This window comes from Podospora anserina, chromosome 4 (genome assembly GCF_000226545.1).
Source record: "Podospora anserina S mat+ genomic DNA chromosome 4, supercontig 1".
In the NCBI taxonomy this organism is placed as follows: Eukaryota; Fungi; Ascomycota; class Sordariomycetes; order Sordariales; family Podosporaceae; genus Podospora; species Podospora anserina.
In genome coordinates, this window is record NW_001914834.1 from 32057 (window position 1) to 55152 (window position 23096).

General features: G+C 53.9%; 8 protein-coding genes across 8 annotated transcripts; 3 read left to right on the plus strand and 5 right to left on the minus strand.

The window, feature by feature from the left end:
- Positions 1 to 474: 474 nt before the first annotated feature.
- Positions 475 to 2047, plus strand: PODANS_4_110 (uncharacterized protein; the record flags this gene model as incomplete). Its single annotated transcript, XM_001903558.1, has 3 exons — positions 475 to 618; positions 672 to 1409; positions 1529 to 2047. 3 exons carry the CDS (start codon positions 475 to 477, stop codon positions 2045 to 2047), a joined length of 1401 nt encoding a protein of 466 aa, XP_001903593.1.
- A 1342-nt stretch (positions 2048 to 3389) lies between these two features.
- PODANS_4_120 (uncharacterized protein) lies at positions 3390 to 5291 on the minus strand (the record flags this gene model as incomplete). Its single annotated transcript, XM_001903559.1, has 1 exon — positions 3390 to 5291. The coding sequence occupies one exon, from the start codon at positions 5289 to 5291 to the stop codon at positions 3390 to 3392; it is 1902 nt and encodes a 633-aa protein (XP_001903594.1).
- A 539-nt stretch (positions 5292 to 5830) lies between these two features.
- Positions 5831 to 7354, minus strand: PODANS_4_130 (uncharacterized protein; the record flags this gene model as incomplete). The annotated part of the gene is made up of 3 exons (XM_001903560.1): positions 5831 to 6301; positions 6358 to 7235; positions 7306 to 7354. The coding sequence occupies 3 exons, from the start codon at positions 7352 to 7354 to the stop codon at positions 5831 to 5833; spliced, it is 1398 nt and encodes a 465-aa protein (XP_001903595.1).
- A 500-nt stretch (positions 7355 to 7854) lies between these two features.
- On the minus strand, positions 7855 to 9699 carry PODANS_4_140 (uncharacterized protein; the record flags this gene model as incomplete). Its single annotated transcript, XM_001903561.1, has 1 exon — positions 7855 to 9699. One exon carries the CDS (start codon positions 9697 to 9699, stop codon positions 7855 to 7857), a length of 1845 nt encoding a protein of 614 aa, XP_001903596.1.
- A 2365-nt stretch (positions 9700 to 12064) lies between these two features.
- Positions 12065 to 13042, minus strand: PODANS_4_150 (uncharacterized protein; the record flags this gene model as incomplete). Its single annotated transcript, XM_001903562.1, has 4 exons — positions 12065 to 12302; positions 12565 to 12659; positions 12723 to 12802; positions 12901 to 13042. 4 exons carry the CDS (start codon positions 13040 to 13042, stop codon positions 12065 to 12067), a joined length of 555 nt encoding a protein of 184 aa, XP_001903597.1.
- An 827-nt stretch (positions 13043 to 13869) lies between these two features.
- On the plus strand, positions 13870 to 16336 carry PODANS_4_160 (uncharacterized protein; the record flags this gene model as incomplete). Its single annotated transcript, XM_001903563.1, has 3 exons — positions 13870 to 13897; positions 13969 to 16141; positions 16198 to 16336. The coding sequence occupies 3 exons, from the start codon at positions 13870 to 13872 to the stop codon at positions 16334 to 16336; spliced, it is 2340 nt and encodes a 779-aa protein (XP_001903598.1).
- Positions 16337 to 16675: 339 nt separating this feature from the next.
- PODANS_4_170 (uncharacterized protein) lies at positions 16676 to 17477 on the minus strand (the record flags this gene model as incomplete). Its single annotated transcript, XM_001903564.1, has 2 exons — positions 16676 to 17284; positions 17367 to 17477. 2 exons carry the CDS (start codon positions 17475 to 17477, stop codon positions 16676 to 16678), a joined length of 720 nt encoding a protein of 239 aa, XP_001903599.1.
- A 1952-nt stretch (positions 17478 to 19429) lies between these two features.
- On the plus strand, positions 19430 to 20737 carry PODANS_4_180 (uncharacterized protein; the record flags this gene model as incomplete). The annotated part of the gene is made up of 1 exon (XM_001903565.1): positions 19430 to 20737. The coding sequence occupies one exon, from the start codon at positions 19430 to 19432 to the stop codon at positions 20735 to 20737; it is 1308 nt and encodes a 435-aa protein (XP_001903600.1).
- Between the last annotated feature and the right edge of the window lie 2359 nt (positions 20738 to 23096).

The following is a 23096-nucleotide window of genomic DNA, read 5'->3' on the forward strand; positions in this document are numbered from 1 at the left end:
CCAGGCCGTTACAGCAGTCGTCGCACATATAACACGCGGGATTAATGCCGGGTATGCGGCCATGTGCTACTCACTCTATGTAGAACTGTTGATTTGTGGGCAACTGCCGGGCTTGGCGGCGGATAGATAGATTACCTGCCCTTTCTGGCCCATGACGCCAATTGACCCTGTGATATCGTGTAGACGGAAACAGGTGAACTACCTATGCTTGCCTTGGTAGGTACTCGAGTTCCTGCAATGTTCCCAGGTATAAGAATGCCAAGAGGAGACCACATGGTTGCCCACATGAGCTTCTCCTTGGCTACATCGGTCCAGCTGGGCTACATCAATCTCTGAGCTATCACGTCAAGCTGGTTGCGGTACCACAAAGTCTTGTGACTGCTATAAATTTTTCCTGGCGTCCAGTGTATACCTTATACGTCCTTATCATCGCCACATTTGTCGCACACACGGACGGGACGCACACCACGCGCGATGCTGACACCAAAGAAGACACTTGCTGTCATGGCAATCTTTGCTGCCATCGCGGCAGCGAAGGAGCTTCCGGTGAATCTGGAGCTCAAGGCCGAGCTCTATGACAGTGGTATCCGCCACGAGCAAATCATGGCTCTCAAAAATGTCAGTTTCTGTCCTTATCAATAAATACTAACACCCCCTAACACAAGTCTAAGCGTGTCTGGAGTGAGTTCGAAGCCCAAGGTGCCTACGACTCCCGCCAGTACAAAAAGTTTTCCGTCAAAAAGGCCAGCGACTTCTACGCCTGCACCAACGGCTTTGCGACCTACATCCCCAACGACTCACGCTACAGGTTCAGGTGCAAGGAGCTCGACTTGTACGACTTCAAGACCCATGCCGAGCTAGGCAGCACTCAAGGTAGGGGGGCCGGATCATGGGGTTGGACCTCTCCTGACGGAAGAGAATTCGTCGCCATTGCCCAGCTGGACGGGACCTCGTTTGCCGAGGTGACCAAGCAAGGCAAGCTGGTGTACCTTGGTCGTCTCCCACAATACACCACTGCTGAACCGTCTTTGTGGAGAGAGATCAAGGGGTACAAGAGCTACATTGTTATTGGTAGCGAGGCGGAGAAACACGGAGTCCAGATATTCGACTTGGCCAAGTTGCTGACCGTTGACCCGGCGAGTCCCGTGGTCTTCTCCAACCAGAAGGACCTGGCAGGATGGTGGGGAGATGCCTTGCCTATTGGGCGATCGCATAATGTCTTGACCAACGAGGAGCTGAACTACGGTGTGGCTGTGGGATTCCAGCCCAGGAACTCGACATACAAGGCAGGGTTGTTGTTCTTCGACCTGACGGACCCTGCAAACCCAACCACACTTGGTGGGTCTGGTGCGGACGGCTATGTGCACGATGCCCAGTGCTTGGTGTATCGTGGTCCGGATGAGAAGCATGTTGGCAAAGATATCTGCTATGGGTATAATGAGGATGCGTTGACGATGTGAGTGTTTTGCCAAGTCTCGCACGGTTGGGAGGATCCTGACAGATCACTAGCTACGACGTAACCGACAAGAAGAACATCACCATCATATCCACCACCTCCTACGAAGGCGCCAGCTATACCCACCAGGGATGGGTTTTGGACACCCAGTGGCAACAACATATCATTGCTGACGATGAATACGACGAAGTCGACGCACGCGGTCCTGCACGTGAAGGCTACCCCGTCTCGTACATCTGGGACATCAGCTCGCTCGAGAAACCGAAGCAGACGGGACACTACAAGCATCTGAGAAAGGGAATCGACCATAACCAGTTTGTCAAAGATGGCTTCTCGTACCAGAGCAATTACGCCCTTGGCATCAGCGTGCTGGATTTAAGATCTGTGCCAAGAGATCCCACCGGCAAAGGAATCAAAGAGGTGGCATACTTTGACACATACCCCGAGGACGATCACCTTCCCGGTGGTGGAAATGTCACATTCACTGGCACCTGGAGTCACTACCCGTTCTTGCCTAGCGGGTTCATTGTCATCAACACCATGGACCGTGGTGCATTTGTAGTGAAGAAGTCCAAGGGAGCGGCGTGGTAAAAGGTTTTGGTAGGTGTTATTCGGTTACTAGGAATCTTCTATCAGGGATATGCTGGAAGAACATGGTGAATATCTAGATGGCACAGATGGATTCATGAGGTACAAGTTGTAAATTGCTAGCCAGTGTCTTGTCCCAAAGTTGTACCTCTTACATAACTACCCACTCTACCCTCCATGCTGTTCTCTTTTATCGCCCCCCCTTCTCTTCGCTTTCCCGCCGAGAAAAAGTCAAACGTCCAACGCCATCCAACTCCCTCGACCCAGTCATCTCAGACAACATCCCGGGACAACAACCCCCTAAGCCCAAGTCAATCACTTGCAACACCGGTTTACACCCTTGGAAAACCACGCGACCGTCATCCACATGCTCTGTCCAATGTTCCTGTAACAGCTGTTCAAGTCGCCGCTTGGTTTTCCGCTGCCACCGCAGCCGGTAACCGAGCACCCATTTTCATAGCGCGGTCCCGCGGAGCACGGGTCGTTTTGGAAGCCACGGTCGGACACGGCGATAATATGGCAGTCGTGGGCGATGGTGCTGGTCGGTTCTTGTGGCTCCTGTGTTGAGGGTAAAGATTGCAGTAAAATGACTCGGGACGTAAAGAAGGCTCTCTAGTGCTTGGACATGGAGGTGAGAGCCAGTCTAGAGGGAAGGTTGACCGCTTACATACATGTACCACTCAGCCCATTGACTTGCCTGTCTGGCATCTTGACAATTCCGTCGGCTGCAAAGCCGTGCTACCAAGACCGAACCGACAAGGTCCACCCAAATATGAGGCAAGTATGCCGAATTGGGGCTGAGGCACATCGATTTCTTCTCGCTTGTTCCAGGATTCAAAATGGTGAGCTCGGTGTATTACGCAACTTAGGTATGCTGGGAGCCGCGTAAGTATCATTCCAAATCACCTCTAGAAGTGAGAATGCTGCCAGATTGAGAGAGTATATCAACCTGGTACCTATTGTCGGAAATCGCTCCGTAGAATAACATCAACGTAAGCAATAGCCTCCTCTTTGAGTAGTGCTGACAGCTTCCTCTGACGGTCTAGCCCTGGTCCTTGCTGTGTGAGCTGAATAGGCTGTTAGAACACAAGTAGGTGGTTGAATCATGACAAGGCCTGTACCCACCATGTTAGTGAGGTTATTGCGGTTGCCTGATGTAGTTGTGCTTGCCTTGCCAGGGAACCGCAATTGCATCAAAACATGTCTGAGCGATATCTTCATCACTCGCAGCAAGACTATAATGAGATGGCTGATGAGCATTGCTATATCGGCACTGTGTTATTTTTTTCTTCCATCCATATCCTGTCATTTAGTCATTGACCATCCCAGCCCAGTTGAGTTTCTTTTACATGAAGCTGTTAATAATCGTCACAGCCGTCGTGTACACCATCCCCACCAAGCCCAGTACCACCATGGCAAGATCTCCAAGTTTGGCAGCCTTGGTTTCGGCCGCCCCCTTGTAGTGAAGCCAGGCTGGGTAGACGTAGACGAGCGGAACGCAAGCCGCACTCCCGATAAGGGCGACAAACTTGTCAAGATTTCCTGTTCCCAGCACCGAGATGACTCCACAAAGGCAAACCATGGCGAAGCGGAACCCGTTCTTGATCCACTTTGTCTTCAAACTCTTCTTGCCTGACTTGCGTCCAAAGATCTTGGTTTCGAGGATTCTGAGCGCGGGAAACAGCTGAACCGGCGTGCCGACCAGGATGGCAACCGAGTACAGGAACTGAATCGCGTTGACAAGCTTTGAATCTTGGGGAAAGTTGTTGATGATTTCGATCTGAGTGTCCAGACCAAAGGTGGCATAGCACAGGGCACCGACGCTTGTGAAAACGATAGTGATGATCAACATCACAACGCCTAGCAACCACTCGAACTTTTCCGGCCTGGCCATGCTCGACTGAATGGGCAAAATCAGGCCGATCCCTTCAAATGTGAAAATGGCCGACCCAACCATCATGGTGTACCTATCCGGGTTGAACATGACCACGCCCTTGTCCATCCCTCCCATATCCACCAAACTCGTGATATCATGCCAATAAATGTAGGTAACCCCAACCAGGATACACGCGTCCGCCAGCAATGCCGCAGGTCCCAGCTTGGAAATATTCCTGATCCAACTCAAAGGTACCAAAATCACCAACTGCAGCGCGATTAGTCCAGCCGTTGTGAAGCTCCGACTATCCTTCATCACCGCCTCGAAGAATGTCAACAAATTCTCCGCCACAAACACAATGCCCGCGCATACAAACCCCAACTGGCTCAGCGCGATACTCGCCAAAATCAGGCCCCTCATCCTGCCCCCGGCAACGGCATACCCAATCTCGCCATAGCCCCCCCTATACCTCTCCTTCAGCCCCAGTAGCAGGTGAAACGCCCACATCGAAATCGCCGACACCCCCACCATGGCCAAGCTGCTAAATAGCAAGCCACCATTGCTAAAGGCCTTGGGCAAGAACATGATCCCCGTCCCGACAAACGCCTTGAGCAGAGTAAAAAAAGTCTTGGTCATGCCGGCTCCCTCCCTCCCTTCTGCCTCCTCTTCTCTTTCCCGTTGCCTTTGCCGCTCCCTCGTCGTTGTCAAAAGCGGCCTCCTCTCCCCATCTTCATCTTCCGACTCGGACTCCACCGCCTCTTCGTCGCTGTCCTCCAAGTCCTCACCCGCAAAGTGCCCGTACAAATTCAAAAACTCGACAAAGTTTCGCGTGATCGGCATTCGGGCAGCATAGAAGTCATTTGGTTTGCCATTTCTTCTTTTCTGGAGGAGATAGGCCCGGCGGAACCCACCCGGCGCTAACTGGTCGCCCACGCTGAGGCCTTCCTCGGCGGCGAGGGAGCGGCGGTATTCTCGCGGGTTGTGAAAAGTGTTTGCGCGCCGGTGTACCGAGCCGGATCTGATCTGAGAGGTACCACCGGGACCGCCTTCGGATGCGGCGAGGCGAAAAAGCTCACGGTGGATGTCGCCGCCTTGGAGTTTGAGGGAGGATTCGGCGGCGGCCGAGTGGTTTTTTGTCGTGTTGGCGGTGCTGTTGGAGCGAGAGGTGGTGGCCAAGACCAGTTTGGACTTGGGCGCGGGGAGGGTAGCGTCGAATTCGGCAGTGAAGCCGGCCGGCAGATGCTCTGCCACGACCTGGGCTTGCACATCGGCCTCGGGGAGAAGGTGCTCTCTGTTGGACTTTGCCGACGAGGACGATGTCGAGCGGTGATTGCCGGCCGAGGAGACGGAAGCGGTACGGTTTACGGACATGGTGACGTCTCGGTCATTCGGTCGTTATTTGGTCGTTCGCATATCGTCGCGGAGGCCCGCTCTGTGGTACTTTTTGGTTGCCAGGTTGAACAGAGGCAAAAAAACCGAACCATTCTGAAGAAGGCGGGCACGTGGCGGGTACCTACGGCTCACAGCACGGCATACAAAACAAACGTCAGGGATCTGGGGGTCTCCAACTTCAATGATGTCACCAAAAGATGTTCGAGAAGCCCGCCACAGGTCCACGTGCCCAACATTGCCCCCTATAGGTTTCAGATTAGGTATCAGCAAAATATTGGGCAAAGTAGTACACTATGTACCTGAATCGCCAGGGGCGCTATTCTTCATTGGTATCACAATCGGACTGCGCGTGGCGCTGCCCTGATTTATTTTCCCCCTTTTCCAGCGTTGGTAGGGTGTGGACTAAGTTGCACAGTGTTGCCGTTCCCCCCCCCCCCCCCGGTCACACAACCAGTGATCGAGGCTATCCAGTAGCTCGATTTATCCGTCGCGTAGTTTTCGGGTATCACCGTACAAGATCACTGCTGTTGCACAAGCTTCTGAATGGCCTCAATCTGCGCCAGCACCGAGGAGCTGCTCGTGCCACCGTACGTGTTCCTTCTCTCAACACTCTTCTCAAAGTCGAATACATCAGCAACGTCAGCCTCGAACAAGGGCGAGATCTGCTTGAAGTCGTCGAGGGGAAGCTTGGAGATGGCCACGCCAGCCTCCTCACCCCTGCGGACGATGGCACCGGCGATGTGGTGAGTCTGTCTGAAAGGCACACCCTTGCGGACGAGGTAGTCAGCCACATCGGTGGCGAGCATGTCGTCGGTGAGGGCAGCCTTCATCTTTTCAGGGTAGACCTTGAGGGTGGCAAGCACGCCCTGCATGATCCGCAGGCATGTGGAAACGGTCTTGATGCAGTCAATCATGGGCTCGACAGATTCCTGGAGATCCTTGTTGTAAGAGGTGGGAAGAGACTTGAGGGAGGCAAGGAAACCGGAAGCCTAGTGTGGTCGCATCAGCATTCTTCTTGGGATGAAAACCAGTTGGAAAAGCCTACCTGTCCCATAACTCTGCCAGCCTTACCACGGATGAGCTCCAAGCTGTCGGGGTTCTTCTTCTGGGGCATCAGACTGCTGCCAGTGCTGTAGGCATCGGCGACTTGAACAAAGCCAAACTCGGCCGTGGAGAAGAGGATCAGATCCTCGCTGAGGCGGGAGAGATGGGCCATCAACAAACTCGCCCACTGGAGAATGTCCACGACGAAGTCTCGGTCGGCGACACAGGCCAAGCTGTTTGGGTGGACCGAGGCGAAGCCGAGGTCCTTGGCCATGAACTCACGGTCAATGCCAAAGGGGTTGCCGGCGAGGGCACCGACACCCAGAGGGCAGGCAGATGTCCTCTCCTGCACACCCTTCAGGCGGTTGAGATCGCCAATGAGGAAGGTGGCGTGGGACAGGAGCCAGTGGGAGAAGCGCACTGGTTGGGCGCGCTGGAGATGAGTGTATCCTGGCATCAGGACGGGGAGGTACTCCTTGGCCTGCGCGGCCGTGGTCGCGAGGACATCCTTGAGGATAGCAGCAAGCTGGTCGAGCTGTTCGCCGGCCCAGAGACGCATGTCAACACCAACCTGCTCGTTTCGGGAGCGGCCAGTGTGCAGCTTGCCAGCAGCCTTGCCAATGATCTCGCCCAGGCGGCGCTCATTGGCCGTGTGGATATCCTCGTCTGACTTGACATCGATAACGAACTTGCCCTCGGCCCACTCCTTCTCGACCTGCTGGAGGCCGTTGACGATTTCGCCGAGCTCCTCGTCGGAGAGGATGTTGAGCTTGTGGAGGGCCTTGGCGTAGGTGATGGAGCCGTGGATATCGGCCTTGTAGAGCACCCTGTCAAAGGAAAGGGACTCATTGAACTGGAACATCAAGTCGTCGATGGCCTCTATTTGTTCGAATGGTGTTAAGCGCGCAAACAACACAATGGCGAGACGATGACAGGTCAATGGGCTTACCGGTAAATCTGCCACCCCAGAGGAGCGTGGGGGTCTGTGTGGGAGCCATGGTGTGCGCTGTGTGTTGTCTGGTGATGTTGTTCGCAACTGGAGCTCTTTGTCGCAAATAAATCGTCGCACCAGGAACCTGAAAGCTGGAATGATTCACACCTGGAAAAATGCGGTGGGGTCTGCCCCAAGCGATAAGCACTGATCGCGGGGAACAACCCACAGCGCATGCAGCTAGGCGTCTGCGCTCCACGTGATGATAAGGCAAGGTAGTAAGCCGCGATGTGAGCGTTGCACTACAACCTAATCTCGCTGGGCTTCTTGGGAAGTTGGAGTTGTGATGCTGAAATCTTGTTGTTTGTTCGGGGTTTCCCTTGGACCTACGGAACTCTTATCGCAGCCTTGTCGTCGAGCTGAGCTCATCACCATGTCCACTGATGAGCTAGGGGCAGCTCGAGCGTCACTTGCTTGGCAGACTGTCCGTGGGGGCACTGGGAGTTGCTGGTCCTGACATCCCATGACCCGTCTAAGTCACAAATGAATCCCAAGGGTATTTATGATCTAAAACAGCATCCGTATCACCTCATCTGTGTTGTTCCTCAGACTGCCGTGGTTCCATCCCGACTTGCCCACGACCATCACACATCCCTTGACAGCTTCCACCGTTCGCTTGGACAGTTCAAAGTCAACAGCCAGATCATCTTGATACGCCATTGCTCTGACCGGCACTGTGTTCTCCTTCAACCGGTTCAAGTCGTACAATGGCTCCCAATCTGCCTTGCTCGCTACCAAATCATTTGCATACCTGAACTCCTCGGGCATCAAACAGGGGAGCACCATCTCACCCGAAAAGTAGAGCCTTTGGCCTTCCGCAGCATGTTTCCCCTGAAGCCACCCCTTGTATTCCCGATGCCTCTTCCCAACCCTCTGGGCCGACCACTCCGACGCCGTATCTCCATTATTGCAATAAATCGCCTCGTGCAAGACCCCGTACAACGGCCTTGAATGCAGCTTGAACCCCTCCAGCTTTGAAAACTCTTTCAAGACTTCCGGCGACGGGACGAGCGCATTATTCCTCACCAACTGTCCATGCAGCTGGCCCACAAAGTCATGCACCGCCTCCAGCCCAGAGTCGCCTCCGATGAACTTCCTCCCCAAGGTCAGAAACGTCTGAGCTGTCAGCTTTCTCTTCGATCCATCCGGCAATTCATACGCTGCCCCCCTCGACAAAAGGGTGTTGTATACCTCCCTCACCAAGACCTCATCTTCAGGGTAACGCTGGTAGTACCTCTGATTCGACCTCCTTATCCCGCTATACAACGCCTCATAAACCTCGTCCGGACTCCCAATCGTCACCGGCGCCAGTCCGGCCGTCAAATACACCTCTGCCAGCGACCCAGGGAGAAACGACAGGTAGGTCAATGCCACCCAACCGCCGTATGACTGTCCCATCAAGGTCCATTTTAACCCATCTCCGCCATTGCCGTTCGTGGATGAGAACGGGTATAAGTGCTCCTCTAGACACAACCTCACGGCTTCTAGGTCCCTCACAATATTGTCTTGCCGAAACAACGATAGATAACTGGCCGCCCCAGCAAAATCCCTCGTGTCATTGTAGGTCTTGACAGTCGCGCTGTCAATCTTGCTACTCTGCCCTGTGCCCCTATAGTCGGCGTACAGAACGACATACCCCTTCTCAATCAACATCCTGTTCAACGCTGGCGATCGATCATGCGGGTTCTTATCCCCTGGTCCGCCGCAAAGGAACACCAAAATAGGACTGGCACGACACGCGGGCACCCAGCTGTCGAATCTGTTTCGCTCGTGGGTGTCGTATACGAGCTCAGCGTGAATATTGATTTGCCGGCCCGAGGGCTTGTGGTGCTCAAGCGGGACGGTAAAGTGGACAGTCCTGATTTTGAACTCCTTATCCGGATTCACACAGGGGCGTGGGAACTGGACGATAGAGGCGGGTCGGATGTTTCTCCATGACGGGCGATTTCCCTCGGCTTCTGCTCCAATGTAGGGCATTGCCAACCGTGGTTCAAGTTTCGTCCCTGGCTCAATGCTGTCAGAAAGGGAAATCCCCGAGTCACTATAATTGTCAGGGGACAATGGCGCCTTGATTAGAGAAACCGAATGCTTTATCTGATAGTCCTCTTCGGACTGGGAGCTGCCGCCGTCAGAAAGAATGTCGACGCTGCTACCGCTGTATTCCGGATTCAAACTGGACCGTTGAGGCGACGGTGAAGGTGATGATGTAAACGGCTCGTTTGGTGTAAGTGTCGGCCTCCACCACCTCCAACGGACCTTATAACGTCCCCTTCTGCCTTCCTTATTTACCATCCTCTTGTCCCCATCTTTGTCTGATTCCTCTTCGTGTGGTGAATTCCTGTGGAATTTCATGGTGATGGTCAAAGAAGTGAGTCCCCAAACTCGGTATATAGTGGGGATCCCAACTCTAGTAGCGGGTTGTTGGTAATAAAGGTAGATGAATGGAATGATGCGGGTTTGGTCAACAAAGGGTGTTGGTCAACAGGTGTATGTACTCTAGGAGGGTCAAATGCCAAAAAGATGCTCGAGTTGGACTTGGTGCTCCCAAATAACACCACAAAAGTACCAACTATCACATGGGGTGAACAAGGTCAAACGACACCATCGTGACGATGGCTTCTGGTGTCGTCTTGTACTCTCAGCCTCGAGCCTTGTATCACCACTTTTTACCCCGAGGGGAAGTTCTCTCGTTGGCGCTACCTCACCGTGCATTGTGCCGTTGTTGCGAGGATGGTGGTAAGACGGCGGCTAGCACCACTCACGCACCCACACCCACACCCCTACCTAGCTGACGACCCCGGGGTTGAGTGGGATGGGTGGATGGGACCATCCACATCACCAACTTCGAGGCAGGGGCTCCATTTCTTTTGGCCCGATTCAACAGCACGGAACAGACCGGGGGGCCGGGGTGGACCCAACTGTCGGGACGCCTCTGCCTCGCGTGTTCGGGTGTTGGTGGTGGGATACCGGGTAAGCCGGGGTTTAGCATGTATACTAGATGTCTAATAAACTCTGGGCTCGTTCCGGGACCCAATGCGATGGAAACGTTTGCATCGGCGCACTTGACATAGACACCGGCCCTTTTCTTAACCGTTGGCCCGTGGCTTTTCCTTTGTTTCATTCATAGCGCCCCCGGCCCCAATATCCGAGCCATCACATCTCACATTGGCCCTGACAGACAATTGCCGAGGTCTTCATGGGAAGAAAATGGGGGAGGGTGGGATAATGGTGGCCTTGTTCTGGTGTGGGAGGTGTACAACGGACCAAACAAATAAGCCAGATGGGATTGGTACTGGCTTCGAGTGGGACTCGAAAAAAGCTGTCACAAGAGTTGCCGGACGGGAAAGATGCATGCGGTCATGCTAGTACAGGCGGTGGCACGAAACTCTCTTGTCATCCTTTTCTTCACAGCCTGTCGAGAACGAGGCCGGAGGGTTTTTTGTGTGCCGTGACGTGGTGACCTCTGTGTATCCATCTCATGTCCCTGTCGGGCGTCATCACCAACATCGTTGCTGGTTGGGATGGTGAACCTCTTTCTCACTAGGGTAGCACAAAAAACACTAGCAAGTCACCGGACCAACCCTCTGACCTTGGCCTGCATGGTGCGAGCTGACAAGAGACCAAGCGGGCGGCGGGAAAAGAGCCTCTGCGAGGTTCGGTACCATGACAATTGGTTGTGGGTGGCATAAGCGAGTCCTCTTGTCCCACCTCCTTGACTGTTCTCGAATGAAACCCTACTTTTTATTTCCTTTGTACCTACCTAGCCAGTGCCTCTCGCCATCAAAGTGGCCGACGTGGCTCTCCCGATGGTCGCGCAGCTCACCGCCTCAAGCAGAATCTCGTTGCATAGGTATGTAGTCTGGAGCTGCTACGCGAGTGATGGATGGTTCATTGGACGTCTGGTTATTTCCTTTTCTTGTTGATTTTGCTTATTTCTTCTCCCGGGGCCCGACTGGGCGTCTACAACATGTCTCGGGAGCCGGGTACTGTACCCCAATGATCTGACAGCAGTTTTGCTGTGTTAGAAATGGGAGGGTTTTCTTTTCCCGAATCAGGTGCCGTCGAAGTCTGTTATCTCCTTCGGCATATCCCGGTCCAATGCGGCAAGGCGCTCTGCACAACAGCACACCCCATCAATGCATATCTGGCAGCGGACAGGACATGCGTTAGTACGACATGATTTGAGATTCGTCAACTGCTGTGCTCGCCCAAGGAGGGGCACGTGGGTGGGGGTTTCATGAAACGTCATGGGCGCCTCAAAAGACCGACGATGGTCCGCGTCCCAGCTCGAGGCATCATAACAGTGCTCACCGTCGGTCAGGCTGGAACAGGATATACCCTCCAAGACCAAAAGATTAGACAGGGACAAGAGTTGATATCTTATTTCCGGACATACTCCAGCTATGATCAGAAGATTCCCGTTGCCGTTGGTAATAAAGCCCCAGCAAAAACCACAAACTCCGGCCGTACTCCGCTATGAGGGGGCGTCACACTCCATACATGTACATACGCATGCCAAAACATTTGTTGCCAACCCCAATCTCATAAATGCGGCAAGCAACCCAAGAACAAATGCTAAAAACGAAAACCTTGGCATAAAACGGCCACCAGCACAGTCAATGCCCTACCATCCTTCAGATGATGGCGAGCTCGGCTGTTCAATCCAAAATCTTTTGCGGTCCAACAACAGTACTACATCCAAGCATCAACCAATCCTCTAAGCGGCAACAGACTCCAGAGTGGCGCCTGTCCCGGCAAGGTTTGTTGGCTTTACTTGCGGGTTCTTCTTGTAGTAGTTATTGATAGCAGACTTGATGGCGTCCTCGGCAAGCATGCTGCAGTGAAGCTTGACTGGTGGAAGGCAAAGCTCCTTGGCAATCTCCGTGTTCTTAACCTTGGACGCTTGATCGAGGGTCATGCCGCGGACGAGCTCGGTAAGGTAACTGGAAGAAGCACTGTGACACGATCAGCATGCATACGCCCACGCCCAATCTCGCATGCTTGTCGTATAGCTTCGCCGGTCCCCAAATTCACCGTCTGAATCGCCGAGATGGGGCTTGTTCCAGCGCCACGGCGCTACCGAAGTGGTCATTCCGGGATCGAGCCGCCTCCACGTCGGCCCATATTGTTTGACTTGTAGCCTCATCTCTCGGATTCTCGGACTTGGATGACGAACCGAACCCAGAATTTGTTGAAAAGAGGAAGAGGGGTGCTTACATGGCAGAACCACAGCCGAACGTCTTGAACCTAACATCACTGATGACTTGTGTCTCGGGATCGACCTTGATATGCAGACGCATAACGTCACCGCACTGTTCACAGGTCCATAGTTAGAATGCCTCCAGGAAACATTATACCCGTAAGAAACAACATACTGCAGGCGCACCAACTAAGCCCTCACCGACGGACTTGTCCTTCTTGTCTAATGTGCCGACATTTCGGGGACGCGAGTAGTCTGTGACGCAAAGCGACAGCATGTCAGTATTTCCGAGCCGAGCGCGGAAGAGGCAGGAAAAGGGCGATATCGACGTTGTTAATTAGGGAAATACTCACGGTCAATCACCTTTTCGTGGTACTGGCGTGTCGCAGGGCGCGAAACGATCGGGGCGAACTGGCGGGCAACGGGGATGGCAACCGGGCGCAGGGACTGGGCGAGGAGACGGCCACCCACGGCGCGGGCTGTTCTGGAAAGCATGGTGTTTGTTGTATTGTGTGCCGGGGTTGATTCGGGAGATCTGATAGGAAGTAGTCGTCGTAGACTTGATATGGAATGGACGGAATATCAGGTGCTATTTGCGTTGATAGAAATCGAGGTTTGAAATGCTTCAAAGAAAATTGATTTGAGGGCGAAAGATGGAAATGCGGGACTTGTCCATGATGACTGAAGGGGCGATTCTCCCGCGGCAGAGTGAAAAGAGGGTGGCCCAAGCTTGCTTAACAGATAGGTGGTTTATCGCGTTGAATACTGGTCACAATCTGTTAGTGGGACACCGCCAATTCCATTTCTTGATGCAACACCAAGCGTCATTCCGACGTCGGCTGCAGCTGTCGAGTGGGTAAGGGCCCACCCCCCCGCGGAGATAAGATGATCAGATTACGGAGACCGAGCCAGCCATGACCATCGAATTGATGGTGGCTATTATAAATCACTTGTTGATCAGTGAATGCTAGCTTGCCTCCGATGGTTTGGACTTCCTGTTTTCTCGGTAGGCCATCTTACAGAGGGTATTCAATAGCTTACCTTGGTCATGCTACCGTAGAACAGGTAAACGTTATCAGCCATTGAGACGCAGGCGGGGCAGCAACCGCCTTGCTGGGGCTGGTCGGCTGCAGCTTTGATGCCCCGCCACCCCGCGTCTTCACTCGCTGCCTGCTCGTCCATTGTTTGCCCGCCCTGTGTTCCAACACCAGCTTCAGCTCTGCCTCCTTACCCTAGGTAGCTTCATTCGGATCAGAAGTTCAGTCAGTGATTCCAGTTTGTCTCGACCAGTTGCTTGACCACAACAGTCTACGTCGACAAAGATGGCGTGCCCTCACGTCTCATCAGCCAGTGCGTTCTCCCCTCCTCGATGATGTTGTCTCTTGTGCTGTGATCACTGACCAAGCTCCCTCGACACGTAGACCTCTCCAAGCCAGGGCCATCCGACCTGGTCTACCGCGAGGACTGCACACAATGCTTTGACTCCATCGACGATCCTGCAGGCCTTGACGTCTGCCTCAAATGCTTCAACGGCGGCTGTCCTGGCGACCGCAACCATGCCAAGCTCCACAGCACCGCTCACGGCCATCCTTTGGTCGTTAACATTCGCCGCACCCGCAAGGTGATTGAGCGAGATGAGCCGCCGCTCAAGATGTCCAAGCTGGCCATCGCCGCCGAGACGGAAGCCGATCGATACGAGACCAAGACCACGGTGAAATGTCTGGAGTGTGGCCTCGACGAGCTCGACAAAGAGGATCCTGCCATCGGCCCCATCGTCGACAGCGTCATGAAGGCGAACACATTTTCTCAGAAGGAAGAGGTTAAGGCTTGGGAGCAGGAGATGACCAGCTGCGAGCACATTCTGACCTTGCAACAAGATCCACCAAAGCAGATTGAGTCTCAGGATCTAGGCCATTGCTCCAAGTGTGACTTGAAGGAGAACCTTTGGCTGTGTCTACAGTGTGGCGCCCTGGGCTGCGGACGCGCTCAGTTTGGTGGCGTTGGTGGAAACTCCCACGCATTGGCGCACTCTCAAGAAACCGGCCACGGAGTTGCCGTCAAGCTTGGTTCGATCACCCCTGAAGGGACTGCTGACGTCTACTGCTACACATGCGACGAGGAGCGTGTCGACGAGGAACTTGGGGCTCACCTTGCCAACTGGGGCATTCTCCTTTCGGAGCGTCAAAAGACGGAGAAGAGCCTGACCGAGATGCAGATTGAGCAAAACCTTCGATGGGAGTTCTCCATGACAACAGAAGACGGCAAGGAACTGACCCCCCAGTTCGGCCCTGGCTTGACGGGTCTGAAGAACCTGGGAAACAGCTGTTACCTGGCCAGCATTATCCAATGTCTATTTGACATTCCTGCTTTCCAAGAGCGCTATGGTGCAGGTGTCGGACCTCTTCCCGACGTGCTCGACCCTGCCCAAGATCTTGAGACCCAGCTGCGCAAAATCGCGGATGGTTTGCTGTCGGGGCGATACTCCAAACCAGAGTCGGACATCACCGTGTCGGAACACTCGCCCGAGGTTCCTCACCAGAAGGGCCTTCAGCCATCGATGCTCAAGCACCTTATCGGCCGGGGCCATGCCGAGTTTTCCACAATGCGCCAGCAAGACGCGTTTGAGCTGTTGCAACATGTTATCAAGCTCATCACCCGGTCTAAGCACCCGTCAGGCCTCCCGGACCCCACCCAGTCAATGCGCTTTGTTCTTGAGCAGCGTCTCCAGTGCCTGAACTGCAAAAAGGTCCGGTACAGCTCCAACGAGCAAGACAGCATCTTTATCGACGTACCCCTCGAAAAGCTGCCAGCCGAAGAAGGAGAAGAGCCCAAATACAAGCCAGTCACATTGAAGGAGTGCCTCGACAATCTCACAGCCACAGAGGTGGTTGAACTTGGCTGTACCTCTTGCAGCAGCAAGGACGGCTTCTCCAAGCGCACCTTGTTCAAGACCTTCCCCGAGGTGCTCGTGGTCAATGCTCGCAAGATGGCGGTTGTCAACTGGGTCCCTGTAAAAGTAGATGTTCCCGTGCTTGTTGACGATGAGCCCTTTGCCCTGGACAGCTATCTGTCCAAGGGTCAGCAACCTGATGAGGAGGCGCTGCCAGAAGTCGAGGCTGCCGCGGCAAGCAACGTTCCGGCATTTGTTCCGAATGCCGAGGCGCTCGCCATGTTGGAAGGCATGGGCTTCCCGCGGGTTCGTTGCGAAAAGGCGCTGCATGCGACCGGTAACTCGGATGCCAACTCAGCTATGGAGTGGCTGTTTGCGCACATGGAGGATCCCGACATCGATGTTCCTGTTTCTGTTGGTGGCGACAGCGGATGTGCCAGCGCGGCAGATCCTGAGAAGCTGGCCATGTTGGAAAGCATGGGACTTGGTGGGCCACGAGCAGTCAAGGCGCTCAAAGAGACCAATGGAGATGTTGAGCGCGCTATTGAGTGGCTTTTCAGTCATCCGGACGACGGTGGTGCGGTGGATGAAGAGGAAGCGGCGGCACCGGCTGGCGACAAGAAGGGGGCAGGAAGCGCAGAACTTCCAGCCAACTTTCAGTTGCAGTCTATTGTATGCCACAAGGGCACGAGTATCCATGCCGGGTAAGACTTTACACCACCGGCTGCGTTAATAAAAGTATACTAACCACACGCTTCAGGCATTACGTTGCCTTTATCCGCAAGAAGCTCGGCGAGCAGACCTCGTGGGTGCTGTTCAACGATGAAAAGGTGGTCAAGGTGGAGGATGTGGAGGAGATGAAGAAGTTTGCCTACGTGTACTTCTTCAAGCGGGTTTGAGAATTTGCGAGCGTTTGTCGTAAAGTCGGATTGGCAGACGCGACACAGCGATTTGAGGAATACGAGCGGGACCATAGATAGCATGGAGACTTGGACCAGCGAAGCATGAAACGGAATGCTTCTTCTGAAATGGATGTGCAATGATTTGCTGTATCTTGTTCTCTTTGGCTAAAATAAATGTGAGTGTCTGGTTTAGCACAACAACAGAGGTAAATAAATAAAAACAAAGACCATGTTTCCACCATTCCCAGTACTCCCAACTCCTTGGCATCCCTAATCAGCGCTGGTGGCCAATGCAAAGATAGGATGCACTGCCCCTATGTTTGCTCATGGCAAATCTCACTCCACCAACCGATACGAGACCAGCGTCTCGACCTTGTGGTTTGCCGTGCTGAACCCTCTCAGCTGTACCTTTTCCGCGTCCTTGATCTCCTTGGCATCGCTGTCTCCCCACTCGACGGGCACCTCGCTGTCAGCATCAGCATACACCAGCACGTTGAAGGTGCAATTCCCGCTCAGCTGCGGCAGGAACGTGACGCTCGCAGTGATCTGTCGAAAAATCGCCGCAATCTCCTGTTGGATCTCGGCTTCGGTCTTGTCCTTTTCCTTCTCGGTCGCTGTTGGCCTCTCCTCCCCTGTGTTTTCGTCCCCGATCGGTGTTGATGTTTTTGACTTGGATGATGAGGACGCCTTCTTGAAGATTTGTACATCAAACTGCCACCGCTCCACATGTTCACCGGTGTCTTTGTCCGTGATGACAATAACGAGCTTGGAGATCTTGCCGCCGAGCATCCACTTGTCGAGTTGGGACATGATCTTCCTGATGTAGGACCGGACCTGATCGTCCGAGGACACGAGCATGTTGAGGCCGTATTTTTTGACAGCGGAGAAGTCTTCGGCAGGATAGACGCCGCGTTGAAAGAGGATAGTATGGATGGAATATTGGAACTGGGTTAGAAGAGACAACGATTAGTTGGGACGCCGTTGGAAGGGGGCATATACGGGTGGGAGGGGGTCGGCGGCGACGAACAAATTCGGCGACTAATTTGGCGGAGCCTTTGAGGGAGAGCTTGTGGACTTTGGATTTGTCTTTGTCGCCGCCTGCTCTGGCAGAGGAGGACCTTTTAGGAGGGGCCGACATGATGATGGTTGATGGCAGGTTGTCGCTGTCGTGAGGAAAGTCGATGTCGTTGGTGGCGATGACGGTGCGTTATCTATGGGTATGTGATGTTGAGGTGGTCGCGGCCAGCTGTGTTTACTTTGGGTTGTAGAGAACAGCGTTGTCAGGGGTTGCGCGGCCGTTTTTGGCGGGGGAAGCGCGCCGAGATTTAACCGGCTGTCACTGTGGAACCCTACTGCCAGCGCCAACAAAAACGCATGCTTTTCGCTGTAACTGTAAACCCAAATCACCAAACAACCTTTGTATAGGCTCACAGTCTCTACCCACCCAAAGGATTCAAACAGCATGGCACGTTTTCTTTCTTTGTCCCGTTCCTCTGTTTTCACAGGGGCCCATATTCACAATGAAGCCTTCTGTGAGCCGCCTCACCATTATGTTTGGCATTTTATCTCTAGCATTTTCATTTTCTGTTATCTCCATCTGTCTCTCTCATCACTTGGCCCTGTTTGGGTGTGGGGCCTGCTTGAATTTCCACCCCTATAATGTCGGACACTCCCTGGCTAGACATCCATGGACATCTGCTGTGGTCGACACTTGAGCTCCTTCTATTCCGCAAGAGACGACAAGTTCAAACACAACTCAAAGAGGCTATCCGTCGTCAACGTCTTACAACACACACATCCCCACTAGAAAATTCTACCAAAAGAAGACTATTCTCTTGATCCAGAGAATTGGCACATTTATCTCTTGAGGCAGAGATATCCTGCAAACAGCTGGATCTTCGATCTCTTACTCGCCGATCCTGACACCCAGATCTGGAAGCTTTCCCTTGTGCTACTGAGCTTTTCCGACTGCGAACCCGAGGAACATTGGGTGTTTGGTCTGTCGGGAATCGTTTAGCCCAACCCCCGAGGACTACCTGGATCCAAGACCTTGGGGTTTCGTTCGCCTTCCGGACTGGGGATCTGATGACGAGCCGTTGCAACTCGTGTATCTCGACCAACGCGCTGTTCATGACCGGGTATTTCTAGAGAGAAGTGACTTTGATGACCCTGCGTTGGTCCAGTTCGTTCCGGAGGGCGCGAAACCAGAAGCCGTCACATCTGCGTCGCCATCCAGTAGCGCTCTTTTGAGTCACACAACCAGTTCTTCCTCGTCAGCTCCCATTACACCAAGTCTTGGTAGCTCTGTTCAATCTGTGCCACGCTCTCCCTCCTCCGCCCCAGAAAGTCCAGATAGCCCTCGTCTTAACACATCAGGCCTTTGCTCCGCGTCCAACAAGTCCGACTAGTCCCCCATTTCCATCAGATCTGTTCTCTTTTCTTCTGAAGAATCTCGCCCGCCTTCGTCAATTAATCTTCGAGACAGCACTTGAACAAAGCTTTACAACTCTTCCATCATTCATATCCAATCTTTCTGTCTTTCTTCCATCAACTCCTGCCGACCCTTTTTCATCCGCCCCCGTTACACCTACGCCAGCCAGTCCAGTCACTTCTACGCCATCCAGCCTGGGTGCTCCTCTTCGATTCTTTATCAAGCTTTTCGCTTCTTCCCCATCAAGCCCCACTCCCCCCCCCCCCAACACAGTCTTCTTCACCAAGTCACGACAGTCCAGTCGACCTCGTTCCATTGAGTGCCGATACCCCAAAGCCAAACACCAAGGCTCCAATGCCAGACCCCCCGGGTTCCCCTGACCCAGCTGAAGATGTCCCGGTTGACGATTCTCCCCGAGGCAGGTTCTTGCTATCCTTTGTTAGATTGGTAACTTCCTCCATCCGACATAATGCACTCATCTCCTGTCGGAACTCAAATTCAGGCTGCCGGTCTGTCATACTTTTCATCTACTCACCATCCAACCCGTTTTTGTAGAGTTGGCGTCACGCCTTCTCGACACGGGAAAAGCACTGCTTCCGGAGGCAGCACGCCTCCTCCTTGAATATCCAGATTGGGAGGTGGTCATAGATTCCGTCAAGATGGTAGAAGAGATCATGGCCGGGCCTCTTGGCTACGCCCTCTTAAGTACGATTCTCCAGGTTTCATGGGGGTACGCGGCAATTAAGGCTTCGAAAGCGGCACTATCGAGTCTTGACCACATGGCGAGTATGGTTGGGAGTCATCTTTGTGTGTTATATCCCAGCGTCAAAGGCTGGGAAGGCACAGAGGCGAGGACGCGTTGGGCAGGTCGTGGTGCAACCGGGAACCCGCCCTGGATTAGAGAGATCAGAGCATCGTCTTTTAACAGCTGCGTCTCATGCAGGCACAACTCTGGGCCGTTTCCTTTTCCCCGTGATCCAGAGTGGGCAAGCTACTTTCGATACATTACGGACAGGCACAGGTTTCATACCGACCGAAGAGGGGATGCCCAACCAGAACCCCCCCCTCCTCCCGGCTTCACCGCAAGGTCAGCTTCATCACATTCGCCCCACCCTCCAATACCATCTCCAAAGGACGCGCAATATCTTGCTACGCACTGGCTCCCTGTCTGGGAGGAGACACTCAGAGTCCTCCGTAAGAGACGGAGCCTCTGGACGAAGACCCGGAGCCAGTCTACCACCCAGGAGCCACCCTCCTTCCCAGTGTACGTTGAGATTCCGAAGAAGAAGAAAGTGAATCCAGAGGTGCATGCAGTGGAAATATTCCTAGACACACCGCATGGCATGCCAGGTGAATGGCCATCCCTGCACACCCCCTCACGTAATAGGAGACGCACCCCTCCACCCCCTATCCCAGTTTCGCCTGGCACTGTCAAAGTGAGAATAACCGGTCCAAAGCCGACATCAACATCCGACTACACCATCGCACTTCCTGAGACCCCTCCAGGTCGTGGCCGTCCTCCTCCACCTGACCGTCGGCCCACAAAGCTCAATAGAGAGACTGGCGAGGAAGCAGGAAAGACGCCAACGTCAACAGGTAATGAGCCACAGAAAGGGAATCGTCATGGTACCGGGGCCCTATCGACACCTCCGCAACTCACACAAACACGTCCGCCCAGCCCCTGGACTGGGCCAGGTTCAAGCACAGGGTGGAATCAAAGCCACTTGACTGCGGATCAAAGGATCGTGCTGCTGAAGTATGTGTCTGGGGGCAGGCCAAGAGTATTTCATGAACTTGTTGGCCCTGGTGAGAGTATTGAAAAGACTGACGACGGAACTGGCAAGGGTACTGGCAAAACTGACGATCCTACGCCACTACCTAACAAGGAGAAAGACCGATTGCAATCAATGGGACGACTGGGCTCGTACCTACGAGACACGCGGGGACTTTCCAGCACCACCAGATGATGTACCTGTGTACCGTCAGCAGAACATACCACCAGATACCGAGGGCTTGATCATATGAGCCACTGCGTCTTTTTTGCCAAGATGCTTCTTTTTTCTTTCTTTTTTTTACAAAAACTTCTTCTTTCATGCTACCCAGTTGGATAGATAGTTGTGGTCACGGGTCAGTTGTAATGTTCTCAGGTCAAGTGTGTGGATGGACGAGGCAGGCACCCAACCTCATGTGTTCAGATCAGATTTAGGTATCAGGTAGCTTCTCATTATTGCTTTGCCCCTTGAGTACCCTGTGAGGTGAGACTGATTCGTCCCTAAAATCGGGAAGGAACCGAGATCCGGAGTCCGGCTTCATCTTCCCGTTGCTTGTCGCTTCGTCTTACCAGACAACGGTGGAAGAGTGGGCTTCTGGCGGTGGTGAGGCGCAGCCGGATATATTGGGTAGGTGGTCATTTCCACAACTTCAAAACAATTTCTTCAGTTGGGGGCGATGGTGCCAGGGCACGGCATTATGAATCTAAACTACGCTCAGATAGTGTGGTATACATGACGTTGTTGGCACAGCGATGCTACCGGGACGACTCGGTGCAAAAACAAAAGGAGTATAGTTGGTGAATTGGAAAAGGACGAGTACGGCGCCACAGACAACATCAATAGTTCGAGTTCTGTCTCCTTGGTCTTCTCACACTCGGGGGCTTGTTGATTCTTACCACCGTTTGTCCAGGCGCCGAAAGATCAACATATTGCGGCCTGTTATCACGAGCCATCGCAGGAGGTGTGTCTGGCACGCTGACTGGCGGCGTGGGAGGTGGTGGCATAGGCCATACCATCTGTGCCGGGTTGAGGATGGCGCTCAAAGCACTGGTGGTGCTGACGCTGCTGACGCTGCTGGCTCGGTTCATATGCGCGCCCGATGTCGCGTGGGCTACGTGAAGGCTTCCTCCGGCGTTGGATGGGGGGACGTATTGTGAACTTCCGGGATGGCCTGCTTGAGTAAGGGGGCCTGGTTTGGAAGGAGGAGCTTGGTAGTACTGAGAGCGGACGGGATACGCCGAGGGAAGAGGAGCTGAGCCAAGCACGCTGGCGGGCGTGGCAGGTGAGAGGGGAGAGACGGGCGATGGAGTGAAGGCGTTGCTGTTTCTCGTCGACTCTCTGGTGGGTGATGATACCCGGTTGGCGCGCAGGTTGGTGTTCACAGGGCGCAGTGTTGGGGCGTTCGTGGGTTGCTGCATCGGTAGCTGATCCTGCCGTTGAGAGTTACGTCTCGCGGCTCCGGCGGCCGACACGGAGCCACCAGCACCTCCTGCGATTAAGGTCTTGTCCATACCTTCAGCTCCATGAGCGCTGACGGGATAGGAGCTTCCTGGTCTGCCATTGAACTTCTCTACTACCCTTTGAAGGGCCTGTGGCTTTTTCTTGCGAAGGAAAAAAATAAGAAGTGCAACCAGGGCAAGGAGACCAAGCAAGCCAACTTGAAACCGTTAGTCAAGGAACAGCATGATACCAAACAGGATAAACTTACCAACGATACCAGCAATGGCGCCGCCACCCAGCCCACCGCTTGTTGACAAACCATTATTGTTAGGCGTCCCCGGTGAGTCAATTGTGCCGTTCGTCGACCCAGGAACGATGTGTCCTCCATTTCCCTCGTTTCCTCCAGATCCTACGCTGCCTCCTGGTCCCGAACCTGAACCTGATCCCGGTCCACCACCCGCTGAACCGCCGAAGCCAGCAGTCGCGCCATCCTGTCCACCTCCTGAAGAACCTTGCCCCCCCGGAAACTGGTCGTCGGGTGTAGGGTCTAGAGGAGCGGACCCCACGAGCGGGACAAGGGTTGGTGATGATGAGTCCTGTTGACCTCCCCCTGCCTGAGCCCCGCCTCTATCCGTTGCTGTTGGTGTGCCCTCATTAACTTTATCTGTTGCCCCTCCATCCGCCGGTCTCCGTGTCGTTGCCGGCTGCTGCTGTTCTGGTGTTGTTGCTGGGTTGTTTGCTACCGCCTTTGCTGTTGTTGGCGTCGGTGCTGGGGACGACTGAACAGGCGCTGGTGCCGGAGCCGGAGCTGGTACCGGGGTTGGTGTTGGAGAGGGTTTTGGCGTTGGAGCGGGTGTCGGCGAAGGTGTTTCCACTTTTGAGGTCGTTGTTGGTCTACCATTGAACCATCCTCCTCCTCCTCCACCACCACCACCTTTTGTTGTCCGACTAGAACATCGAGGATCCCATGGGTACCATTTGCACCACCAGTCCCAATTAAACCCTCCTTGCCTTGCACGTAAGTGATTGTGGTGTCCAGCGTGGCTCCCGACGTGATTTCCACCGTGGATATGCATTGCTATGAGTCGTTGATGCGGTCGTCTTTTCTACCTTT